At 54.0% G+C, this 18479-nt stretch overlaps 1 protein-coding gene across 2 annotated transcripts; it reads left to right on the top strand.

Annotated features, from left to right (window-relative positions):
- The first annotated feature begins 5017 nt into the window (after positions 1–5017).
- On the top strand, positions 5018–9582 carry CD164L2 (CD164 molecule like 2). 2 transcript variants are annotated; one of them, XM_059375893.1, is made up of 6 exons: positions 5018–5152; positions 5619–5786; positions 5887–5958; positions 6500–6548; positions 8609–8749; positions 9299–9582. In XM_059375893.1, the coding sequence occupies exons 1-6, from the start codon at positions 5065–5067 to the stop codon at positions 9303–9305; spliced, it is 525 nt and encodes a 174-aa protein (XP_059231876.1). In that variant the 5' UTR covers positions 5018–5064; the 3' UTR covers positions 9306–9582. The 2 variants fall into 2 exon arrangements, with proteins under 2 accessions (XP_059231876.1, XP_059231877.1); XM_059375894.1 differs by lacking the exon at positions 9299–9582 and having other exon boundaries at positions 8609–8753.
- Positions 9583–18479: the final 8897 nt, after the last annotated feature.

The following is an 18479-nucleotide window of genomic DNA, read 5'->3' as shown; positions in this document are numbered from 1 at the left end:
ACAGTGAAGAGGGTTGTAAGGTAGCTTGGAATGAAGATACCGGGTGACTGTGGTGAATGAGCTCCAGGGTGAGAGGGACAAGGTAGAGGGTCTGCACTGACAGTGACCAGGCAGGTGAGGTGCTGCCTGAGAAGGTCCTCGTGATGCTGGGGCTGGGATAAGGAGTTGCATGACGTCACTCATGTCAGCCCAATAGCGCCCTCCCAGTGCGGGAGGGGTGGGTCTGGCAAGATTTCAAAACCTGAATTATTTATTCAGGGATCTGGAAAGCCAGCAAGGGGGGGGGGGGGGCACTTCCCCGAAGCAGCAGGAGAGGGGGAGCCAGGAAGAACTTGGAAGCAGAAAACCTGGCAGCACAGTCCCCAGGGCAGGCACCTCTCACAACCCCCCATCTTAGGCATTCTGGCAGGGTAGGGCACGGAGAAGGAGCTCCATCTTCCCCAGCCCTGCCTGTCCTTTGTCCCAGGAAAATACACCATTCAGCTGACTTTTCCAGAGGTGACAGATGTGCCCAGAGGGAGAGAAACTGGCTGCTTCTCCTTCCTCTGTCTCTAGCTTTGATCCTCAGTGGATCCCTCCAGGCCTGTGGGATGGTGGTGGAGGACAGGGATCAGGTTAAGGCTTCAGGAAACCAGAGGGGCTCAGATCCCAGGCCCCACTGACTTCTCCCCTGACCGTGGCACTGCTGTAGTTCCCTCAGTCAGTGTGGGGCAGGGGGAAGGAGGTGATGGGCCAGCAGCAGAGTACAAGGAAAGAGGAGAGCGTAGGGGCTGGGGAAGATGATGCATTTCCAGTTGGATGTGGTGAGTTGGGGATAGAGGTGGTCAAATCCTAGTTCCTGCATTTCCTCGCTGTTTTACTTTGGGGGAATTTCTTCAGCACTCTGCACCTGTCTTCTCATCTGTAAGAGAGGGTAATGTTAGTATCTACCTCAGGACTGGTGGGAGGGCCCGGCACATTCTCAGCACTATGTTAGCTACCAGTAGCGTATCTGGCAGAAGGAGGACATCTGGAAGGCATAGGTGTGCAGGTAGTAATTGAGTTTCTAGGGCTAGATGATCTCAGTCAGTGAGCAGAAAAGCCCCAGGGAACGCCGCCACTGAGGGCACAGATTGTAGGTGAATGTGTCCTTGCAAAGGGTCCTGGCCTTCCCTTCGCCCAGAACCCCTTCACTTCATTCAAGCCTCTGCCTTCAAGTCAACCCTGAAACAGGCTTCCTGAACCTCTGTCCTAAATCACCCCACCTGCTCTCCCCTCTTTCCTTGAGTTATTATTTCTCAGAGCTTCACATTCCTAAATTTGTGTTTATTTATGTATTTTCTTTTTTACCTCACATCGGCCTCACCAGAATATAAGCTCCATGAGGGGAGAGACTTTGTTCTGTTTCGTGCCACCAGCACCCAGCACTATAGCAGGATGCTTGGAGTAAAAAGCAGCGTCTAGAGAAAGTGGAGAGTACTGATATGCCCAGTGTCCAGAATGGGGGGGGGGTGCAAAATAGGGAGCATACAGGGGCATCAGTCCCCCAGAACTCAAGTGTCTGCTCTCTTCCCCATCTGAGCTGGGTTCCAGCAACTTCGCCTCTGGTCTCTGGGTTGGGAGAAGGTGGCCGGCAGGTTGGCAGGAAAGAGCTATGTGAGAGATTATCTTCTGCTATTCTGAGTGGCAGTAATAGTTCTTCATTTTATTTTTTATTTTTATTTTTTTTACAAATGTTCATAGTTAATTAATCCTCTCATGAAACATCTGCACAATCACCACAGATAAAGTCACTGCAGAGTCTTTAGTCCTTTTGGTCTGAGCCAGCAAGGGCCCGTGTGGTGCCTGACATTCTTTATTCTGTTCTCATGTCCTACTTGCTCTTTTCTTGAGGTCTTTTTCTTCTCAAGCTGACCATGTCTTGCAAGGCTGTCTTTGGGTTCATTTTTCTTTCACAATCCAAGGAATTGTAAATCACGCCCAAGCCAGTTGCTGCGCCACTGTCAACATGGGTTCTGACTCCAAATATAAAGATGACATCTGGAATGGTCTTATACTATTTTGGCTAGTTTTCCCCCAAAGTTCTGCCTTAGATACTGTTGCCTTCTCGCTGTGAAGAACATCAACGACCACATTTCCACTGAAGTAGTTGGTTGGCTAAAACTTCCTGATCCAGAGAGCCACAGGGTCGTTCCAAATGGAAGGTGATCCTCAGGCAGTCGGGGGAGGAAAAGAGTACAGTGATATTTCTAGCCATGAGAAACCCCAGACACCCAAGAGACTCAAGTGAAGCTATGGATTTTCCCACGGGCGCTCCCTCCATGCTTCAAAACTGCCCGATGCCAATGGGACAATAGAGGCCATCACTGCCACCTGTGTCTCTCTTCCCCAAAGATCCGCTGTCTCTTCCTCTTTTATCCTCCTCATGTCCTCTGCCCTATCTCCTTGCTTCCTCCCCACTACTGATACCCTGTCCAGTCCTTCCCACCTACCAGGTGCCAGACCAGATCCCAGGGCTTTGAACAACCCCGTATCCCCACTTCATGGGTGAGGCCTAGAGAAGATGAAGGACTTGGCCCCAGTCACACAGTATATGGCAGAGCTGGGACATAAAGCTGGTTTATCTGCAAATCCAGTGTGCCTTCCATTCCATCCTAAACTCACATGGGAGTCAAGTTTGACCAGGGCGGACAACACCTGTAGTTCCCGAGGTGACCACCAGGTGGCTATGAGCGCTCGATTCCAGGTAAGACTTCTTCCCTTACCATTCTCTCTTCAATTTGGGGAATCCCATGGGCCTATGTCTTCATGGAAGATGGGTGTGTATCTGAGGCACAGATAATATCCACACAAGCCCCTGCTCAAGCCCCAACAATCTGGGCATCGTCTGTGCACGCATTCTTAACACAGACCCATTTGTTCATTCACCCGATATTTACTGACAGTTGCCTGGGCTTTGAGTGGGTGTTATGGACAAAGAGATGATCTGGCCACATCCCTGCATTTTCTTTTCTTTTTTCTTTCTTTTAATTCTTTCTTTTCTTAAGTAAACTCCATGCCACACATGGGGCTCAAACTCACAACCCGGAGATCAAGTCACATGCTGAACCAGCCCAGCGCCCCCACATCCCTGCATTTTCAATGTTCAGTAAAGTTTTACTGAGCATGTGCTACTTTCCGGGCATGGTTCTAGGGACAGAGGATAAGGCAATGAACAAAAATCCTTGATTTCACAGAGCGCCATTCTGATGGGGAAAGATGGACAATCTACAAATAAACACTTAAAATGATTCTAAGTAGGGGGCCCCTTAAGGGTCTCACAGACCAGAAGGACAGGACAAACATACAGTCACAACATGATAGAATCTGTTTATTTAATAAACACCTACTTAGCCCTTAAGTGTAGAGGGAGTTAACTGCAGAAGAAGATAAACATGGCTCCTGCTTTCATAGAAATTACAGCCTAGGATACAAAAGAGTAATTAATTACACATTTGATACATGTTTTTTTTTTTTTAAAGATTTTATTTATTTATTTGACAGACAGAGATCATAGGTAGGCAGAGAGGCAGGGAGGAAGCAGGCTCCCTGCTGAGCAGAGAGCCCAATGCGGGGCTCCATCTCAGGACCCTGAGATCATGACCTGAGCCGAAGGCAGAGGCTTTAACCCACTGAGCCACCCAGGTGCCCTGATACGTGTTTTGAAGGAAAAAGGAAGTATCGTGATTGGGGAAGAGAAATGGGGCAGTTTTAGGGGTCTGGGACACACTCAGGTGAAGGTGCCCAGGAAGCAGATGGACTCACTGGGTCCTGGGTTCACATCCTATCCCCCCTCATTGTAACTATGTGCCCGTGGGCAGGTGATTTTACTTCTTTTTTTAAAAGTTTATTTATTTATTTTCTTATTTTAGTTATCTCTACACCCATGACCCCAAGATCAAGAACCACCTGCTCTTCTGACTGAGCCTGCCAGGTGCCGGATTTTACTCCTGAAGCCCACAAACTGGGGATAACAAAGCCATGCCTAGAGGGTAGTCATGGACATTAGATGAGAAGCTGCAAGAAAGCTCTTAATGGAATGTATACTCTACTAAGAGTAAGAGGTCAGTAGTGTGAACTATGTATTATTAGTTACAGGTGGCAGCTGGGGAGGGAACACTGGGCTGGAGATGGAGATAGGGGACCTGATGGCTTTCAGATCAGAGCCAATGGCAGAAGAATGGCCAAATTGGTCCCAGGAGAGGCGGAATAGGTCTCAGGAAGGAATTGGGCCACCAGGAAGAAGAGGGGGAAGGAGGAAAAGGAGAGGCAGCAGAGAAGGGGAAAGAGAGTGGAAGTGAAAGAGAAGGGGGAAAAAGAGGGGATGCCCTCTAAGGAACCCGAGGAGAAGATACAGAGGGGGAAGGAACAAGAAGAGGCCGGTGCCAGGGCAGGAGTTGATGCGGAAGGAAGTCTGTGGACACCTCCAATTGTCCTACTAATAATGATACCAATAACTTGGTCGGAGGGCGTGGTGGGAAGCTGAGGGACAGAAGAGAGTAGTGTGCAAGGGGTGAAGCGAGGTGGGCGGTCAGAGTCCAAGCGGCCGGGCGAAACCAGTCCCCGGGCGTGGGGCCTATTTGGATTCACTCAACAAGGTCCGGCCTGCGGGAAAGTCACCTCGCTTCGAATCCAGATTTTGCACTGTGACCTGCGCCTACTCACTCACCTTTCCTGAGCCTTAGTTTCCTCACCTGTGAAGTAGGGAGCCTAACTACCCCGCGAAGTTTTCGGGAAGCTGCTGGCGAGGACTCCCAGGACCAGGCGTTGCTACTACACCTGGATCCCGCCTCCTTTTGTCCGAGCCCCCGCCCAGATCGCGGAACCAGGCTCGGCCAGGCCGCGCCCACCACTCACGCCCCCACATGACCCCGCCCCCGACGACCGGGCCCCACGCCGACTGTGGGCCCGGCCCCGCCCCAGAATGACCCCGCCCACCTGGTCACGCCCAGGTTGCCTGGGTCTCGCTCCCCACATCCCAGCCGAACCGAGTCCGGGAGGGACGCACCACAGCAGCTCTCCGCCGACCCCGGCCCCGCCCCGCCCATGGCCGCGCCGGGACCCCGCGCCTTACGGGTCGCGCTCGGTGGCGGCTGCTGCTGCCTTCTCCTGTGTGCCCAGCTCGCTGTGGCTGGTAACGCGCGGACCAGGGTCTGGTTGGAGGCCCAGCCCGGGCAGGGGCAGGCGGAACCTGCCTTCGTCCAGCCGCCGGTTCTGGAGCGGTCTGGGCTGGGGGGCGGGGGGGCGAGAGGGGACTTTTCAGAGAGTTCAGGGCTCAAGCGGTGGGTGAAGGGGGTTCTAGCCATGTGTGGAGCATCGTATATAATAGGCTCCAAGTGTTCGGAAGTGAAGGGACCCCAGGTATGTCTGGGGTAGGCAGCTCCACATCTATCAGGGAACCCCAGGTGTATGCAAAGGGAGGGGACTCTGGGTGAATGTGGGAGAGGTTGGGGTGTCTGCAACCGTGTGCTTGTGGAAACTCCAGGTATGTAGTGGGCCTTAGGGGATCCAGGTGAGTGTATGTGTGCAAAAGGGTGAGCACCACAGTAGCAGGGAAGGGCTGATGCAGCTCAGTTTCAAGGAGTTGCTCCCACTCCCAGGTAAAGGAGCTCGAGGCTTTGGGCGGGGAGCTCTGCTCCGCATGAACATCTGGCCAGCTGTCCCAGGGGCCTGCAAACAGCTCAAGCTCTGTGAGCATTGTGTGGAGGGGCACAAAGCACACAATCTCTCTGGCTGCGTGTGGGAGCAGTGCCGGCCTGAGGAGCCAGGTATGGAGGTGGGCCCTCCCCAAATCGAGTGCCCCCAGTTCAGAACCCCAGGGCCTTGGCCCCTCTCCCCAAATCTCTCCCATATACCTTCTCCCACCAGGATACTGTGTGGCCCAAGCTGAGGTGGCCAAGGAAGGTTGCTCTGTCTATAACCGCTCGGAGTCGTGTCCAGGTAAGGGGATTCCTGCTGACCTAAGCTGAGTTGGAGAGAGGGGGCTGAGGTGTCCCCAGACAGAGCCTTCCCTCCAGGAAGGAACCAGCTGCTCTCGGGGAGCAGACTATGCTCATAAACACCTGGGTCCACTTTCAGTTCTGCCTTTAGCTCATTGAGAAGTTCCTTCCCCTCTCTGGCTTATTTCCCCATTTAAAAATTGGCACAGCCAAAGGATCCAGGACAGATGTGTGGAGGGGTTGGAGAAGCGAGCTCATCTAATTTAAAACAGTGAGGACTTCAGAATCCGAATTTCAGAAGAGAATGGAGGGAGGGCTTTCTGGAGGAGGTCATCAAAGATGACCCTTAAAAGAAATGGAGAGAGGGCACATCTGGTGTAAGGAACTGTATGAACTGAGGCTTGAAAGTATGTTAGCTGGACCTGGATCTGGAACAGGGGTCCTGATGTGAGTCAGAAGTCCAGCTGTTGGCCTGGATTGGGTTCTTGGTGGGAGTCAGGGAGTCGGAGAGGTGATTTAGTATGGATTCCCTGTCTTTCCAGCTGCCCACCACTACCCCACCTATGAACCAAAGACAGTCACGACAGGTAGGTGCTACCCGGGAGAATGGGAGCGGTGGAAGGACTAGAGGAGCCAGCAAAGACAGCTGGGCTCAGGCGCTGACATGCCCTGTGACCTCAGCCCTGTGACTTCTCCTGTTGAGACTGTTCCCACATCTGTAAAATGGGTTGGGTAATACCTCACAGAATTGCGGCTCGGATTTTACAAGCAGGTGTAGAGAGCCTAGTTCAGTGTCTGATGCATAGAAAGAGATGAGGAAGTGATGGTTCCTGTCCCTCTCCCCAGACCAGTTCTGGGAGCTCAGGCTGACCCTCTCAGGACCTGCCCTTGGTGCTGAAGCATTTGTGGCTGGCTCAGGCCACCAGGGAGGTGTAGTTCAGTGACTACCTCACAAAGCAGGCTCTTGGCAGAGCAGAAGCAAGAACTCTGCCTCTTGGTTCCCACTGCCCCTCAGGGCCCAGAGGTCACCAGGCTTGATAGGGATGACTGCAGAGGCTTTGGTTAATTAAAGCCAGAAACTTGATCTTGGAGGCTGAATTATTGATGACTCAGCTCCTTCTGGCTGAGCCCTAGATCGGTCTTGGGCAGCTCATTTCTTCCCTCTCCTACTTTTCCCCCAGTGTCCTTCTCTGGGGCTCCCTGTGATGTAGCTGGGACCACCCTTTGCCCTTCATATTCTCTGACCCCCTTACACAAGCTATACCCACTGAGAGGTGCAGCCAGCTCCCAGCTGGGCCCCTCTCCACTGCCCCAGAATCACCTTCTGCCACCAGCCCTGCCCTGGCACCTGGCCTAGGGCCTGAAATCGAATCCCTAGTGGGAGTTGATGGCTAACGTGGCACAGGTGGGAGCCACCCAGACAGCCTGGCAACTGGGCGCTAAGATGGGCCTGGGCAGCGGCGGGGGGGTGGGGAGGAGCAGAAATGTTTAATGTTTAGAGGACACTGTGTGACTGGCTCTGTCTTAACTGTGAGGTGACTTTGGGCAGGTCTGGTCCTCAGAACCCAGCTTCTCCCTCTGATGTACATCACCTAGTCTCCATTTATGTACTTGGTAGGGCACGGGCCCCCACTTCTTCCTTCTGTAAGGACTCTGACATCGGGTGACTCCAGGGTGTCAGGACTTAGGAGTATTGAAAAGGGACAGTATCATCTGCATTTTGGCTTTGAACCCTGAGAACCAAGGCCAAAAGAAACTGAGCCAAAGGGGTCTGGAGGCCCAGCTTCTGGGTCCATCCTTACCTCACCCGGCCAGAGTGGGATAGGGAGGCTAGGAGGGAGCTCATTGCTCTCAGGACCTTGCCGTCCTGAGCCCAGAGAGGATGTAAAAAGATATCAAGCCACAGAGCAACTGCAGCAGAGCCAGGGCTGGAGCCAAGCCCCCCCCAACCCCCGGGCACTGTCCCTCCCGGGCACTTCCCAGCTGGCTACAGGATCTGGGCCAAACTTTTTATTTTTTTTAAATTTAATTTAATTTTTTCAGTGTTCCAAGATTCATTGTTTATGCACCACACCCTGTGCTCCATGCAGTCCGTGCCCTCCTTAATACCCACCACAAGGCTCACCCATCCCCCAGTTTCCCTCCCCTCCAAAACCCTCAGTTTGTTTCTCAGAGTCCACAGTCTCTCATGCTTCATCTCCCCCTCCGATTTCCCCCAATTCACTTCTCCTTTCCTTCTCCTAATGTCCTTCGTGTTATTCCTTATGCTCCGCAAGTAAGTGAAATCATATAATTGACTCTCTTGGCTTGACTTAGTTCACTCAGCATCATCTCCTCCAGTCCCGTCCATGTTGATACAAAAGTTGGGTATTCATCCTTTCTGATGGAGGCATAATACTCCATTGTACATATGGAACATATCTTCTTTATCCGTTCATCTGTTGAAGGGCACCTTGGCTCTTTCCACAGTTTGGCGGCTGTGACCATTGCTGCTATGAACATTGAGGTACAGATTGGGCCGAACTTCTGAGCCTGCTGCTTGAGGCTCCCATTGTGAGGACTGGGGCCTCCAGGAGGCCTGCGCTGGTTATCGGGGTGGGGTTGGGATCCTGGTCCACAGTGACCCGCTCTGACCTGCACCCTGCAGGTAGCCCCCCAGTTCCCGAAGCCCACAGCCCTGGCTTTGACGGGGCCAGCTTCATTGGGGGCGTCGTGCTGGTGCTGAGCCTGCAGGCAGCGGCCTTCTTCGTCTTACGCTTCCTCAAGGCCAAGGACAGCACCTACCAGACACTGTGAGTACCTGGCCAGCCAGTGGAGTCCCAGCGCCCTTCCCCCACCCCACTCTTGCCCTTTGGGTCCCTTTTAGTGCCAGTTTGCAGTCTTTTCAACAGGGTGGCCCTAAGGGTAATGTCTTCCTCCTGACGTCACCCATGGGAACCACACCTCTCCCTCCTCAACGCATGGGGTTCCCTCTGTCCCCTGTTGGCTGGGGCCAGGACTCAGCCTGGACCTGCGTCTGAGAACGCAACTGAGCCCACTTATCTTTGTCCCTCATGCTGCCGGCAGGGAGGAGAGCCAGTAGGTGACACCCCAGGCAAGCCTTCATTTTGCAGCCCTGTGGCCACAGGCAGGAGCCTGGGACACGTGTGTGGTTTGGTTTTCCTCTAGGAAGGGGATCTGCCCTGAGGCCCCTGTGTGCCCGTGTGTGCAGTGGGGCGGGTCACTGTGGCCTCCCTTAACGTGTGTGCTTCCAGCCACTGCCTGCCATCAGGGGGTGGGGGTCTTCGCTCAGCCGAGGCAGCACCACCGCCCTGAGTGCCCTCTCTGTCTGGCCTCCGCAGAATCTGACCCCCTTCAGGCCTGGATTCCACAGGAGAAGGAGGACGAAGAGGGTGCCCTTTGGGCCCTCTTGTAGGCACTGGGGGTGGGAAAAACTTTGGCCACCCATGTCTGGCCCCTGTGGGCTGTCAAGCAGGTTCAGTGCCTCCTGTCCCGGGCCTGGTACCTGCAGCCGAGAACATTCTTCAGCCATCTCCTGTCTTACCCATTATGTCTGCGGGCCCCCTGCCTGGCACGGGGTCTGTGCCTGCCTCTTCCCATCTGCCTGGCCTAGCACTGCCCTCAAATAAAAGAACTCTTTGCAGCACTGTGCTCCATGTCCCGCGTCTTGGGCTGTGTGTACATCTCTGGGGGGTGGGGTGAGCCATCGTCCTCTCCTTCATGAGAATTCAGCCTTGAACTGCTACTATCAACTCTCTCTCTCTCTCTCTCTCTCTTTTTTTTAAAGATTTTATTTATTTATTTGACAGAGAAAGAGAGCACAAGCGTGAGCAGGGGGAGCAGCAGGCAGAAGGAGAGGGAGAAGCAGGCTCCCCTCCGAACTGGGAACCTGATTCAGGGTTCGATCTCAGGATCTTGGGATCATGACCTGAACCAAAGGCAGACACAACCAACTTAGCCACCCAGGTGCCCCAATCACCTTTTAAAACCTTTCTATTTGTTATATGTATTTAACCCTCCCCGTGCTGTCTGGCCCTTTATAGATAAGTCTATAGAGACTCAGCAAGGTAAGTACACTTGCTCAAGATCACACAGGGGGATGGGGCAGGGCTGGGCTTGGAATCTAGGTTTTTCTGCTCCAGAATAAGCAGAAGGTCAGAATTCCCTTGCAGAGGCATTTCCAGGCTCTCTCAGCGACTAAAGTTAAGTCCCCACCCCAGTGCCTGCCAAGATGGAGATGCCCCTTGCACTCAACAGCGACTTCTGCACTACTGGCCTTCCTCACCCAGGGCTTCCTGGAAAGCCCCTGCCCTCCCGTGCCCACCTCCTCCCCCACCCCCATCCAGAAGCCCTCCCTGGCTGATAACATCCCCCATGGCTGGGCACCAGCTGGAAACAGGACACATGGCTGAGAGGGACAGTGTTATCTGATTTCATCCCATGATTGTCCAAGGAAGTAGAGGGACCAGAGAGGGTCACGGTGGCAGTGGCGAGGTCAGCCTGTGGAGCCCTGCAGCTATGTGTGAATCGGAGGAAGAGATTTCCCAGCTCTGGCCCTGCTTTCCCATCTGTAAAGCAGGGTCACAGCAGGGTCTGACTCAGTGGCATGCCGGGCAACTCAGAGCAGGTGCACGTGCTCCTTCGGTACCCAGGTGACCGTCACCCTTCCAGCTGTGTAGCCTGCATAGCCTTCAGCTTCTGCCTCCCCCAGGTCCAGCCTCTCTGCACTCCAGCTGGATGGGCTCTGAGGGACCCGGGGCGTCAGGGAAAGCCCACAAGCAGTTCCTGCTCCTCCTTGGCCTCCCAGCTCACCCGTGCCGCCACGGCCATGCAGTCCGTCTCCTCACCCCCAACATCAGAGCCCCGATCTCCGGCATCAGCCTCCCCTTTGAGCACCGCTCTCTCCATACTTGCATCTCCCTCTTGCTACCCGGCCCGTCTTGCTTTCTGTCTGTTCCAAGCCTCTGCACACACAGCTTCTCCTGGCTGGCCCCCACCCCCTTCCCCTGGCTTCGCCAGCCAGCACCTAAGTGCAGGCGGGGAGAATGCGCCTTCTTTCCAGGGCTGAGGGAGGAAATGCCCCCACCACCTTCTGGTTTTCCACTCAGTTAAGGACCTTTCTTTATCCAGGGGCACCTGGGTGGCTCAGAGTGTTAAGCCTCTGTGTTTGATTCAGGTCATGATCTCAGGGTCCTGGGATCGAGCCCCATCGAGCCCCACATCGGGCTCTCTGCTCAGCGGGGAGCCTGCTTCCCCGCACCCTCTCTCTGCCTACTTGTGATCTCTGTCTGCCAAATAAATAAATAAAGTCTTAAAAAAAAATTCAAGAATAGGCAAAACTAAAAAAAAAATAAAAATAAAAGGACCTTTCTTTATCAGATATTTGTTTTTTCCAAAATAGTAAATGCCTGCAGGAAACAAAAGGTCTATACAGGAATGGATATGAAGAGTGAGGAACACTTCCCCCCCGCCCCACTCCCCAGAAATAACTAAGCTTAACAGTACGTTTCAGACCCTTTTTGTAAATTTACACCATACATACATGTGTTCCGTGTTCTTAAAACACAAAGTGGGATCAGGCTATATGTATTGTTCCACAACTCTGCCCCTTCCATTAGAGCTCGGGTTTGCCCTATGACATGTCCAGGTGGTGGTGGTATTTTATTCGCTTATATTCTATCTGTGTTCAGTTGGGTCTGTTCTGTGTCGATTTTTTTTTTTTAAGATTTTTTTTTAGAGAGGGGCGCCTGTGTAGCTCAGTGGGTTAAAGTCTCTGCCTTCGGTTCAGGTCATGATCCCACAGTCCTGAGATTGAGCCCCGCATCGGGCTCTCTGCTCGGCAAGGAGCCTGCTTCCTCCTCTCTCTCTGCCTGCCTCTCTGCTTACTTGTGATCTCTCTCTGTCTGTCAAATAAGTAAATAAAATCTTTAAAAAAAAAAAAAAAAGATTTTTTTTAGACAGCACACGCAGAGGGAGAGGTGGAGGGAGCAGGGAGAAGCAGACTCTCCACTGAGTGGGGACTCCCACACAGGGCTCAATACCCAGGACCCCGAGATCATGACCTGAGCTAAAGTCACACACTCAACGTACTGAGGCACCCAGGAGCCCCCATGTTAATTACTATAAAGAACACATGACAATTTTTTAAAATTAAGTAACCTCTATGCCCAACATGGGGCTCCAACTCACAAGGCCAAGATCAGGAGTCACATGAGTCACACCAACTGAGCCAGCCAGGTGCCCCATTCAAAAAAAAAAATTATTATAAGTAACACATGCTGGGGCTCCTGGGTGGCTCAGTCAGTTAAGCATCCAACTCTTGCTTTTGGCTCAGGTCATGATCTCAGGGTTGTGAGATCGAGCCCCAGGTCTGGCTCTGCGCTCAGCGTGGAGTCTGCTTGAGACTCTCCCTCTCCCTCTGCCCCTCCCACTCGTGATCTCTCTCTCTCTCTCTCAAATAAATAAGTACATCTTTTTTTTTTTTTAATAACACATGACTAAAAAAAAATAACACATGGTAACTAGGCTTGTCTGCAGATCTTAGCACACCTGTGGGAGAGTTTGCGGGGGAGAGATCCCTGGAATTGGAACTTCACCATCTCAGAGAGTCCCTCTCATGGATTCATCCTGTCTGGCAAACTTGGCCCTACCTTCCCCCGACACCCCCTGCTACTGTAGACTTCCCCTGCCCCATGAGTGCTGGGCCCGGCATAGAGAAGGCCTCCAGCGCAAGCTTGATGAACTAATGACCAAGTGGTTGGAGGAGTGAACAAACAAGCCAATGAGGCTTCCCTCCCCTTTGCTATCCCCTGAGGATTCTCTCCAGGTCAGATTACAACCCTCACATCTGGCCTGTGGCCGCTGCCTCCTCACTGGCCTCCCAGCCTCCAGGCCTGCCCCGCACAGTCGCCCACTCAGTGGCCCGTCTATATTAGCATCTATTTCCTAGGTGATGCCGGGGGCTCCCCAGCAGACTTGAGAATGAAGTCACTTGGGCATGAAGTCACTTTGCCAAGAGTGTGTCTGCCCGGTAGGGAGCTTCGGCTAAATCTCTGTGGCTCTGAGCACATAAGTGCCAGGTAGTGAGCAAGCCATGTCCTGTCTCTGGGCCTCAGTTTCTCCTTGTTTTTTTTCATTCATTTAACCAATATTTATTGAGTGCCTGCTTTGTGCCAGGCCTATAACCCAGGGCCAGGAATGACTACATGCCAGACTGTGTACGAACCAGAGGCCACACACAGACCACACCCAGCAGGACTCGTGGAGTGCAGTAGGTACCCAGTAAATGGTAGTCATGGCCGTAACCCTTGACAAAGACTGGGGAGGGGCCCCCAGAGGAGATGACGGTAGGGCTGGACCTCTACAGACAGTTGGGGCTTCGCAGGGAAAAACAGAGAGGAGGGCATCTCACATGGAGGGCACAGAACAAGTGAAGGGGCAAAGGCGGAAAACCCTATGTGACTCCAAAGGTCTGGAGATAGCTGCAGAGACCCAGAAGCCAGGACCAGAAGTTAGGACTCCATCCTGGCCATCCGGGCCATCCTAGGCAGCTGCTGGCTCTAGCCTGGGTGGGGTGTCCCTGGGGAGGGACAATGGGCAGGAGTCTTGCTTCATGTTCTCCCACCAGCCTGGCCCCTTTATAAACTGACACCAGCAAGATGGGGCTACTGTGGACCCCATTCTCCCTTTATATTCTCCTTGCTTGGGAAGCCGGCCTACCTAAGGACCCAGGGCCACCCCAGCTGCCCAGGTAGCAGCCTAGGATGTCCTCCCCACCAACCGTCACTCTTTCCCTGGGTGTCCTTCTCCCACCCAGGTGCATTAGCCTCAAGGAGCAAGGTGGGAGTTTGATCATCTGGGCTCTGCGCTGTAAATTTATGCAAATAGATGCAAATAGTGCAAACTCGTGACCCTTGGCAGCTCTGGAGGCAAGGGTCCTGACAGCTGGAATCTGGGAGATGGAAAGAGAACCACATATCAGGAGGAGATAAGCCCACTCCCCCCTGCCCAACCTGGGGCCGCCCGGCCCTGCATCTTCCTGCAGAACCCAGGAGCTGGAAGCCAGCACAACTGTCTTCCAGTTGTCCTGGAGCCCCAGGAAGTCATGGAGAGAAAAGGGCTCCAGGCCCTTAAGCTAAGGGATCCTGGGAAGCAGGCAGGGACCTGGAATGAAATGAGGCAGGGGACGCAGCAATTACTGTCTCTGCTGAGAGGCCATGACCAAGGGACAAGGAACCCAGTGTGTGCCTGGCCCCAGGCTGGGCTCCCAGCACCCCAGGGTTGGCTCTGTGAGGTAGCTGGTTTTCTCCCCATTTTGCTGGGTGGGGAAAGTCAGGTCTGGAGACGATGTGCTGGGCGGTCATGATCTCAGAGCCAGTAAGGAGCCACTTCTGGCTCTGTGTCCCTCATTGCCCTGGGCACAGGGTGGGACTTAAGACACCTGGGCCTCTGGCCTTTTGGGGAAACATGGACCACCTGGCAAGATGGGCCCTGGGGTGAGCCTGGTGAGTGGGTGGGACCATGGCCATCCTCTGCTCTCTTTGTTTTCTGTCCCCAGGACTAGAGAGGGCTGTCTCCGCTTGGCTGCTGTGGAATGAGCCACTGTGATTGCCCCCTACCCCCAGGGAGCATGGAAGGCTAGAGAAGTGGGGAGGGTGAGGAGAGAGGTCTGGTGTGTGGGCCTTGGAAGTACTCAGACCTCAGAGCCAACACTCTGCCTTTTCCTCTGGTTCACAGAGCCAGGAACACGGCCTCAGGCAGTGCTGGTGCTGGGTAGTGGTGGGCCACCAGATGTGGCCCAGCCCTCTGAAGAGAGTCTCTTCAGGGGCCCAGTGGAGTCGCAAGAGCTCCCGGGGTCCCACCCTTGGCCTGTTCCATTGCCTGCAGGGTGAGGGTTGGGGACTGCCTTGGCAATTCCTGTCAGCTCACCTCCCCTTCCATAAGCCCCAGAAGCTGTCAGGAGTTGCTGAGCGGGCCTGCCACATTGAGTGGCTGGTGCTCTCTGAGCCAATGGAGGGCAGAGCCCCCCCAGCTTTTTGTGACGAAGACCCCAAAGAGGGCCGCTGGCTGGTGAGAGTGTCTGGAGGCTCAAAGGGCTCGAGGCCAGGCCCAGTGGGCACTTTTCCCTTGGCCCCTAGGGGGAGCCAGAGCCCACTGGAGAGGCTGCCCTCCTCCCCCGCCCCTGCACGACCAACTATTACTGAGCCCCCAGAGGGTCTGAAGAAGTCTGAGAAGGCTTCTCAGAGGCAATGCATTTGAAAGGGCCTTGAATGCTGAGTAGAAGTTCTCTAGATAGATGGGGGTGCTGAAGGGCATTCCAGTTAGCCAGAAAGACAAACACACAGGGAGGCAGGAGAGGCCAAGAGGGTTTGAAGAGATCCTGTGAATGGACTGGTACAGGTCAAGCGTGGATTTAGGGCCTCCGCAGAGGCCAGTTCATGGAGGGCACGGGATGGCTGACTGAGGAACGCCAGAGGCGATGGAGAGCCATGGAAGCATCATAAGCAGAGGGCGACCAAGTCAGACTTCTATTTTAGGAAAAAGACTCAGGTTGCACTGTGGAAGGTGGTCTGCAGCCGCGGATGGGGTAGAGTCAGGAACGCAGGTTAGGAGGACCACAGGGGTCCGGGCCACCGTGGAAGGAGAGGCCCTTACACTGAAGGATATTGAGGAGAGAAACTCTGTAGTTTCTGAATGGTTCTCTGCAGTGCCTGGATGGTTAAGTGGGTTAAGCCTTTGCCTTCAGCTCAGGTCATGATCTCAAGGTCCTGGGATTGAGCCCCATACCGGGCTCTCTGCTCAGCAGGGAGCCTGCTTCCCCCTCTCCCTCTGCCTGCCTCTCTGCCTACTTGTGATTTCTGTTAAATAAATAAATAAAATCTTAAAAAAAAAAAGAAAGAAAGAAAGAAAGAAAGAAACTCTGTAGGGCCTGGGGACTGCTTGGCTTGCAGTGGGAGGTGGGGGGCATCAGGATAAGGCTGGGACGTGAGCATGGGACTCTGGAGTGACTTCTCTGCTATAAGATCTTGATTTTCCTAGTAACTCAAAGCAGGTTGTTTTGAACGGACTCCCAGCAGGACTGACCATCCTCCAAGGGCAGGCGCGACTTTTCTCTCATGTTAGTCACCCAGACTCACATGTTATCAACAAGCCCCCAATCCAAAGATGGGGCAGGTGTCTGTCCACCCCTCCCAGTGAACCCGCTCTCCACGGCCACTGCTCCCTGCTTCTCTTCGTCTCCTGCCCAGCCTGGAAAACTGGCAACACAAATTGCTGTGTTGGTTGGCCTTCTCTGCCTCCCTAAGTGTTCCAGAAGTAACAGAAGTAACAGGATGGTTCTGCTCTTGGTCCTACAAAGCAGGTTTTGGGAGCCAGGAGTCTAAATTCTGGTTGGGGAATGAGAATTTGCACCAGTTCACTCTGCAAGGGTAAGTTCCCAGCAGGGCCCCTGGAGCCTGGGGGTACTGGGGAGGGCATTTTGCTGATACTCTGGGATCTGAGGATTCCTCTGTCCCTGCCTCCTCCTTCCCCCCAGGGACCTGGGAGCTGCAGGGGGAGCTGGAGGACTTTATTGGCAACCACACTTTTGCCCACAATGAGGCCTCCTGCCTCCCTGGGGAGTCAGATTGCTTCCAGCTGGTGGGGGCAAGTTCTCAGAGGGCACAGCAGGCACGTGACCCTAAGGTGGCTCAGAGCAGGAGAAGAAGGGGAGGGAGAGGAGGGAGTCTGGATCCTTTCCCAGTGCTACCATGGCCTCCATAAATGACCCAGGGCAATTTCTTCCCCTCTGTGGGCCTCAGTCTCCTCATCTGAGAAATGGCAATCATGAGACAGAAGGGTGCAGGAGTGAACACGTTGGGCTCAGGAGGCAAAAGTTCTGAGTTTGAATACGGCTCTTTCACTTACTACTGACCATGTGACCTTGGCCAAATGCCTTCCGAAAAGTCAGTTTCCTCCCCTGCAAAATGGGCAAGGAGGCGAGGAGGGAGGCTGTGGGACCCATCTGAGGCCCTGCTGAGTGTCTGTGTTATCTGCTTCGGAAGAGGAACCGGGAAAGGGTTTTTTGGTTTTGGGTGTGTGTATGTGTGTGCGTTTTCATCAGAGAAACAGTGACTGTTGAGAGACTTCCAAGAGGGAAGTGGTTATGAGGAGGCGCCTCAGGATGCCGCTTGCTGGGGGCAGGCACTGGGAAGTCCCTCCCTGCTCTGTCCCACCTGACCCTGCAGAGTTGTTCAGGCTGCTGGTGGGAGCTGGGGATTTGGGGAGGGGACAAGGCGGGGGTCAGGGGAAGGAGCTAGTGGCTTTGGAGCCACAGTCCTGAGTTCAAGTGCCTGTAACCCTGTGACTGGCCAAGTGATCTGGGGAAAAACCTCTGGCTCCGAAGGGCTGCTGTTTTCTCCCAGGGCCTGCTAACACCCACCTCATGGTTGCTCTGAGACCCCTATGAGAGCATCTCTTTAAGGGTGCCTGCATGGCGTCCCACTCCAGGATGACTCCACCCCCTCCTGGCCGGCGGGGGGGGGGGGGGGGGGGGTGGGGGGGGGGGGGGGGGGGGCTTCCTGAGCTTCCATAATGGGGAAGTGGGAAGCCCTTTACCACCCATGATGCAAGCAAGAGCAAGGGTGCTGTGATTGTCCGTGGTGCCGGGTGGGGCAGATCGAGCCACCAGTCCAGTTTCTCGGAGGCCACCGCCCCCAAGTATGGCACCGACTGGGCCTCAGGCCAGGGCGTGGGCCACCCTTACCGCAAGGTTCACGTGATGCTCACCAGGATAACCTGGCAGCAGGTCCCCTTATCTCTCCCATCCCCTTATCTCTCCTGTACAGCTTCCGGACCCTCAGCTACCCTCCCCATTGCTAACTGCCTCTGCTCACCTGTCCTCATTTAAAAATAAAATCACTTTGGGGCGCCTGGGTGGCTCAATGGGTTGGGCCACTGCCTTCGGCTCAGGTCATGATCTCAGGGTCCTGGGCTCAAGCCCCGCATCAGGCTCCTTGCTCAGTGGGAAGCCTGCTTCTTTCTCTGCCTCTGCCTGCCTCTCTGCCTGCTTGTGCTCTCTCAATCTCTCTCTCTGTCAAATAAATAAATAAATAAAATCTTTAAAAAAAAAATCACTTTAACGCTTTCCTGAATTGTAGGATTCTTCTGGCTACTGGGAAAAAACCCAGAAGGGCAGAGCAGAGACACAGGGTTCAGCTCCATTCAAGGAAGACCTTCCTTCCAGTCAGGAAGATGGAAGGGTTGGCCTCGTAAGGTAGTGAGGCTTCCACCCCTGGAGGTATGCAAGCCAAGGTCAGAGGAGCATGTAGTGGAGGGGTTGGAAGGATTCAAGCATCCACTGACAGCCCCCGGTGCCCTCCAGGTCCTACAGGTGGATGGTTTTGTGGGGACACCTGCACAGCATCTCACCCTGTTAACCCATGTCTGGGCCTTCCAAGACATCTGTTTTCCACACCTGCCTCTCTTGTGAGCCAAGTCTCATTCCCTGCTACTTCCTGCCTGTCCCATTCGGGGCTGATTTGA

Source organism: Mustela nigripes, chromosome 14 (genome assembly GCF_022355385.1).
Source record: "Mustela nigripes isolate SB6536 chromosome 14, MUSNIG.SB6536, whole genome shotgun sequence".
Taxonomy (NCBI): Eukaryota; Metazoa; Chordata; class Mammalia; order Carnivora; family Mustelidae; genus Mustela; species Mustela nigripes.
The sequence above is the reverse complement of the archived record's forward strand: the minus strand, read 5'-3'. Positions and strand labels throughout refer to the sequence as shown.

What these genes read in the sequence shown, in the direction of transcription:
- CD164L2 (XM_059375893.1), top strand. Translation starts at nt 5,065, where the DNA reads ATGGCCGCGCCGGGACCCCGCGCCTTACGGGTCGCGCTCGGTGGCGGC. An exon ending in GTGCCGGCCTGAGGAGCCAG is followed by an intron (nt 5,787 to 5,886) that starts GTATGGAGGTGG and finishes TTCTCCCACCAG; the next exon opens with GATACTGTGTGGCCCAAGCT. An exon ending in CCGCTCGGAGTCGTGTCCAG is followed by an intron (nt 5,959 to 6,499) that starts GTAAGGGGATTC and finishes CTGTCTTTCCAG; the next exon opens with CTGCCCACCACTACCCCACC.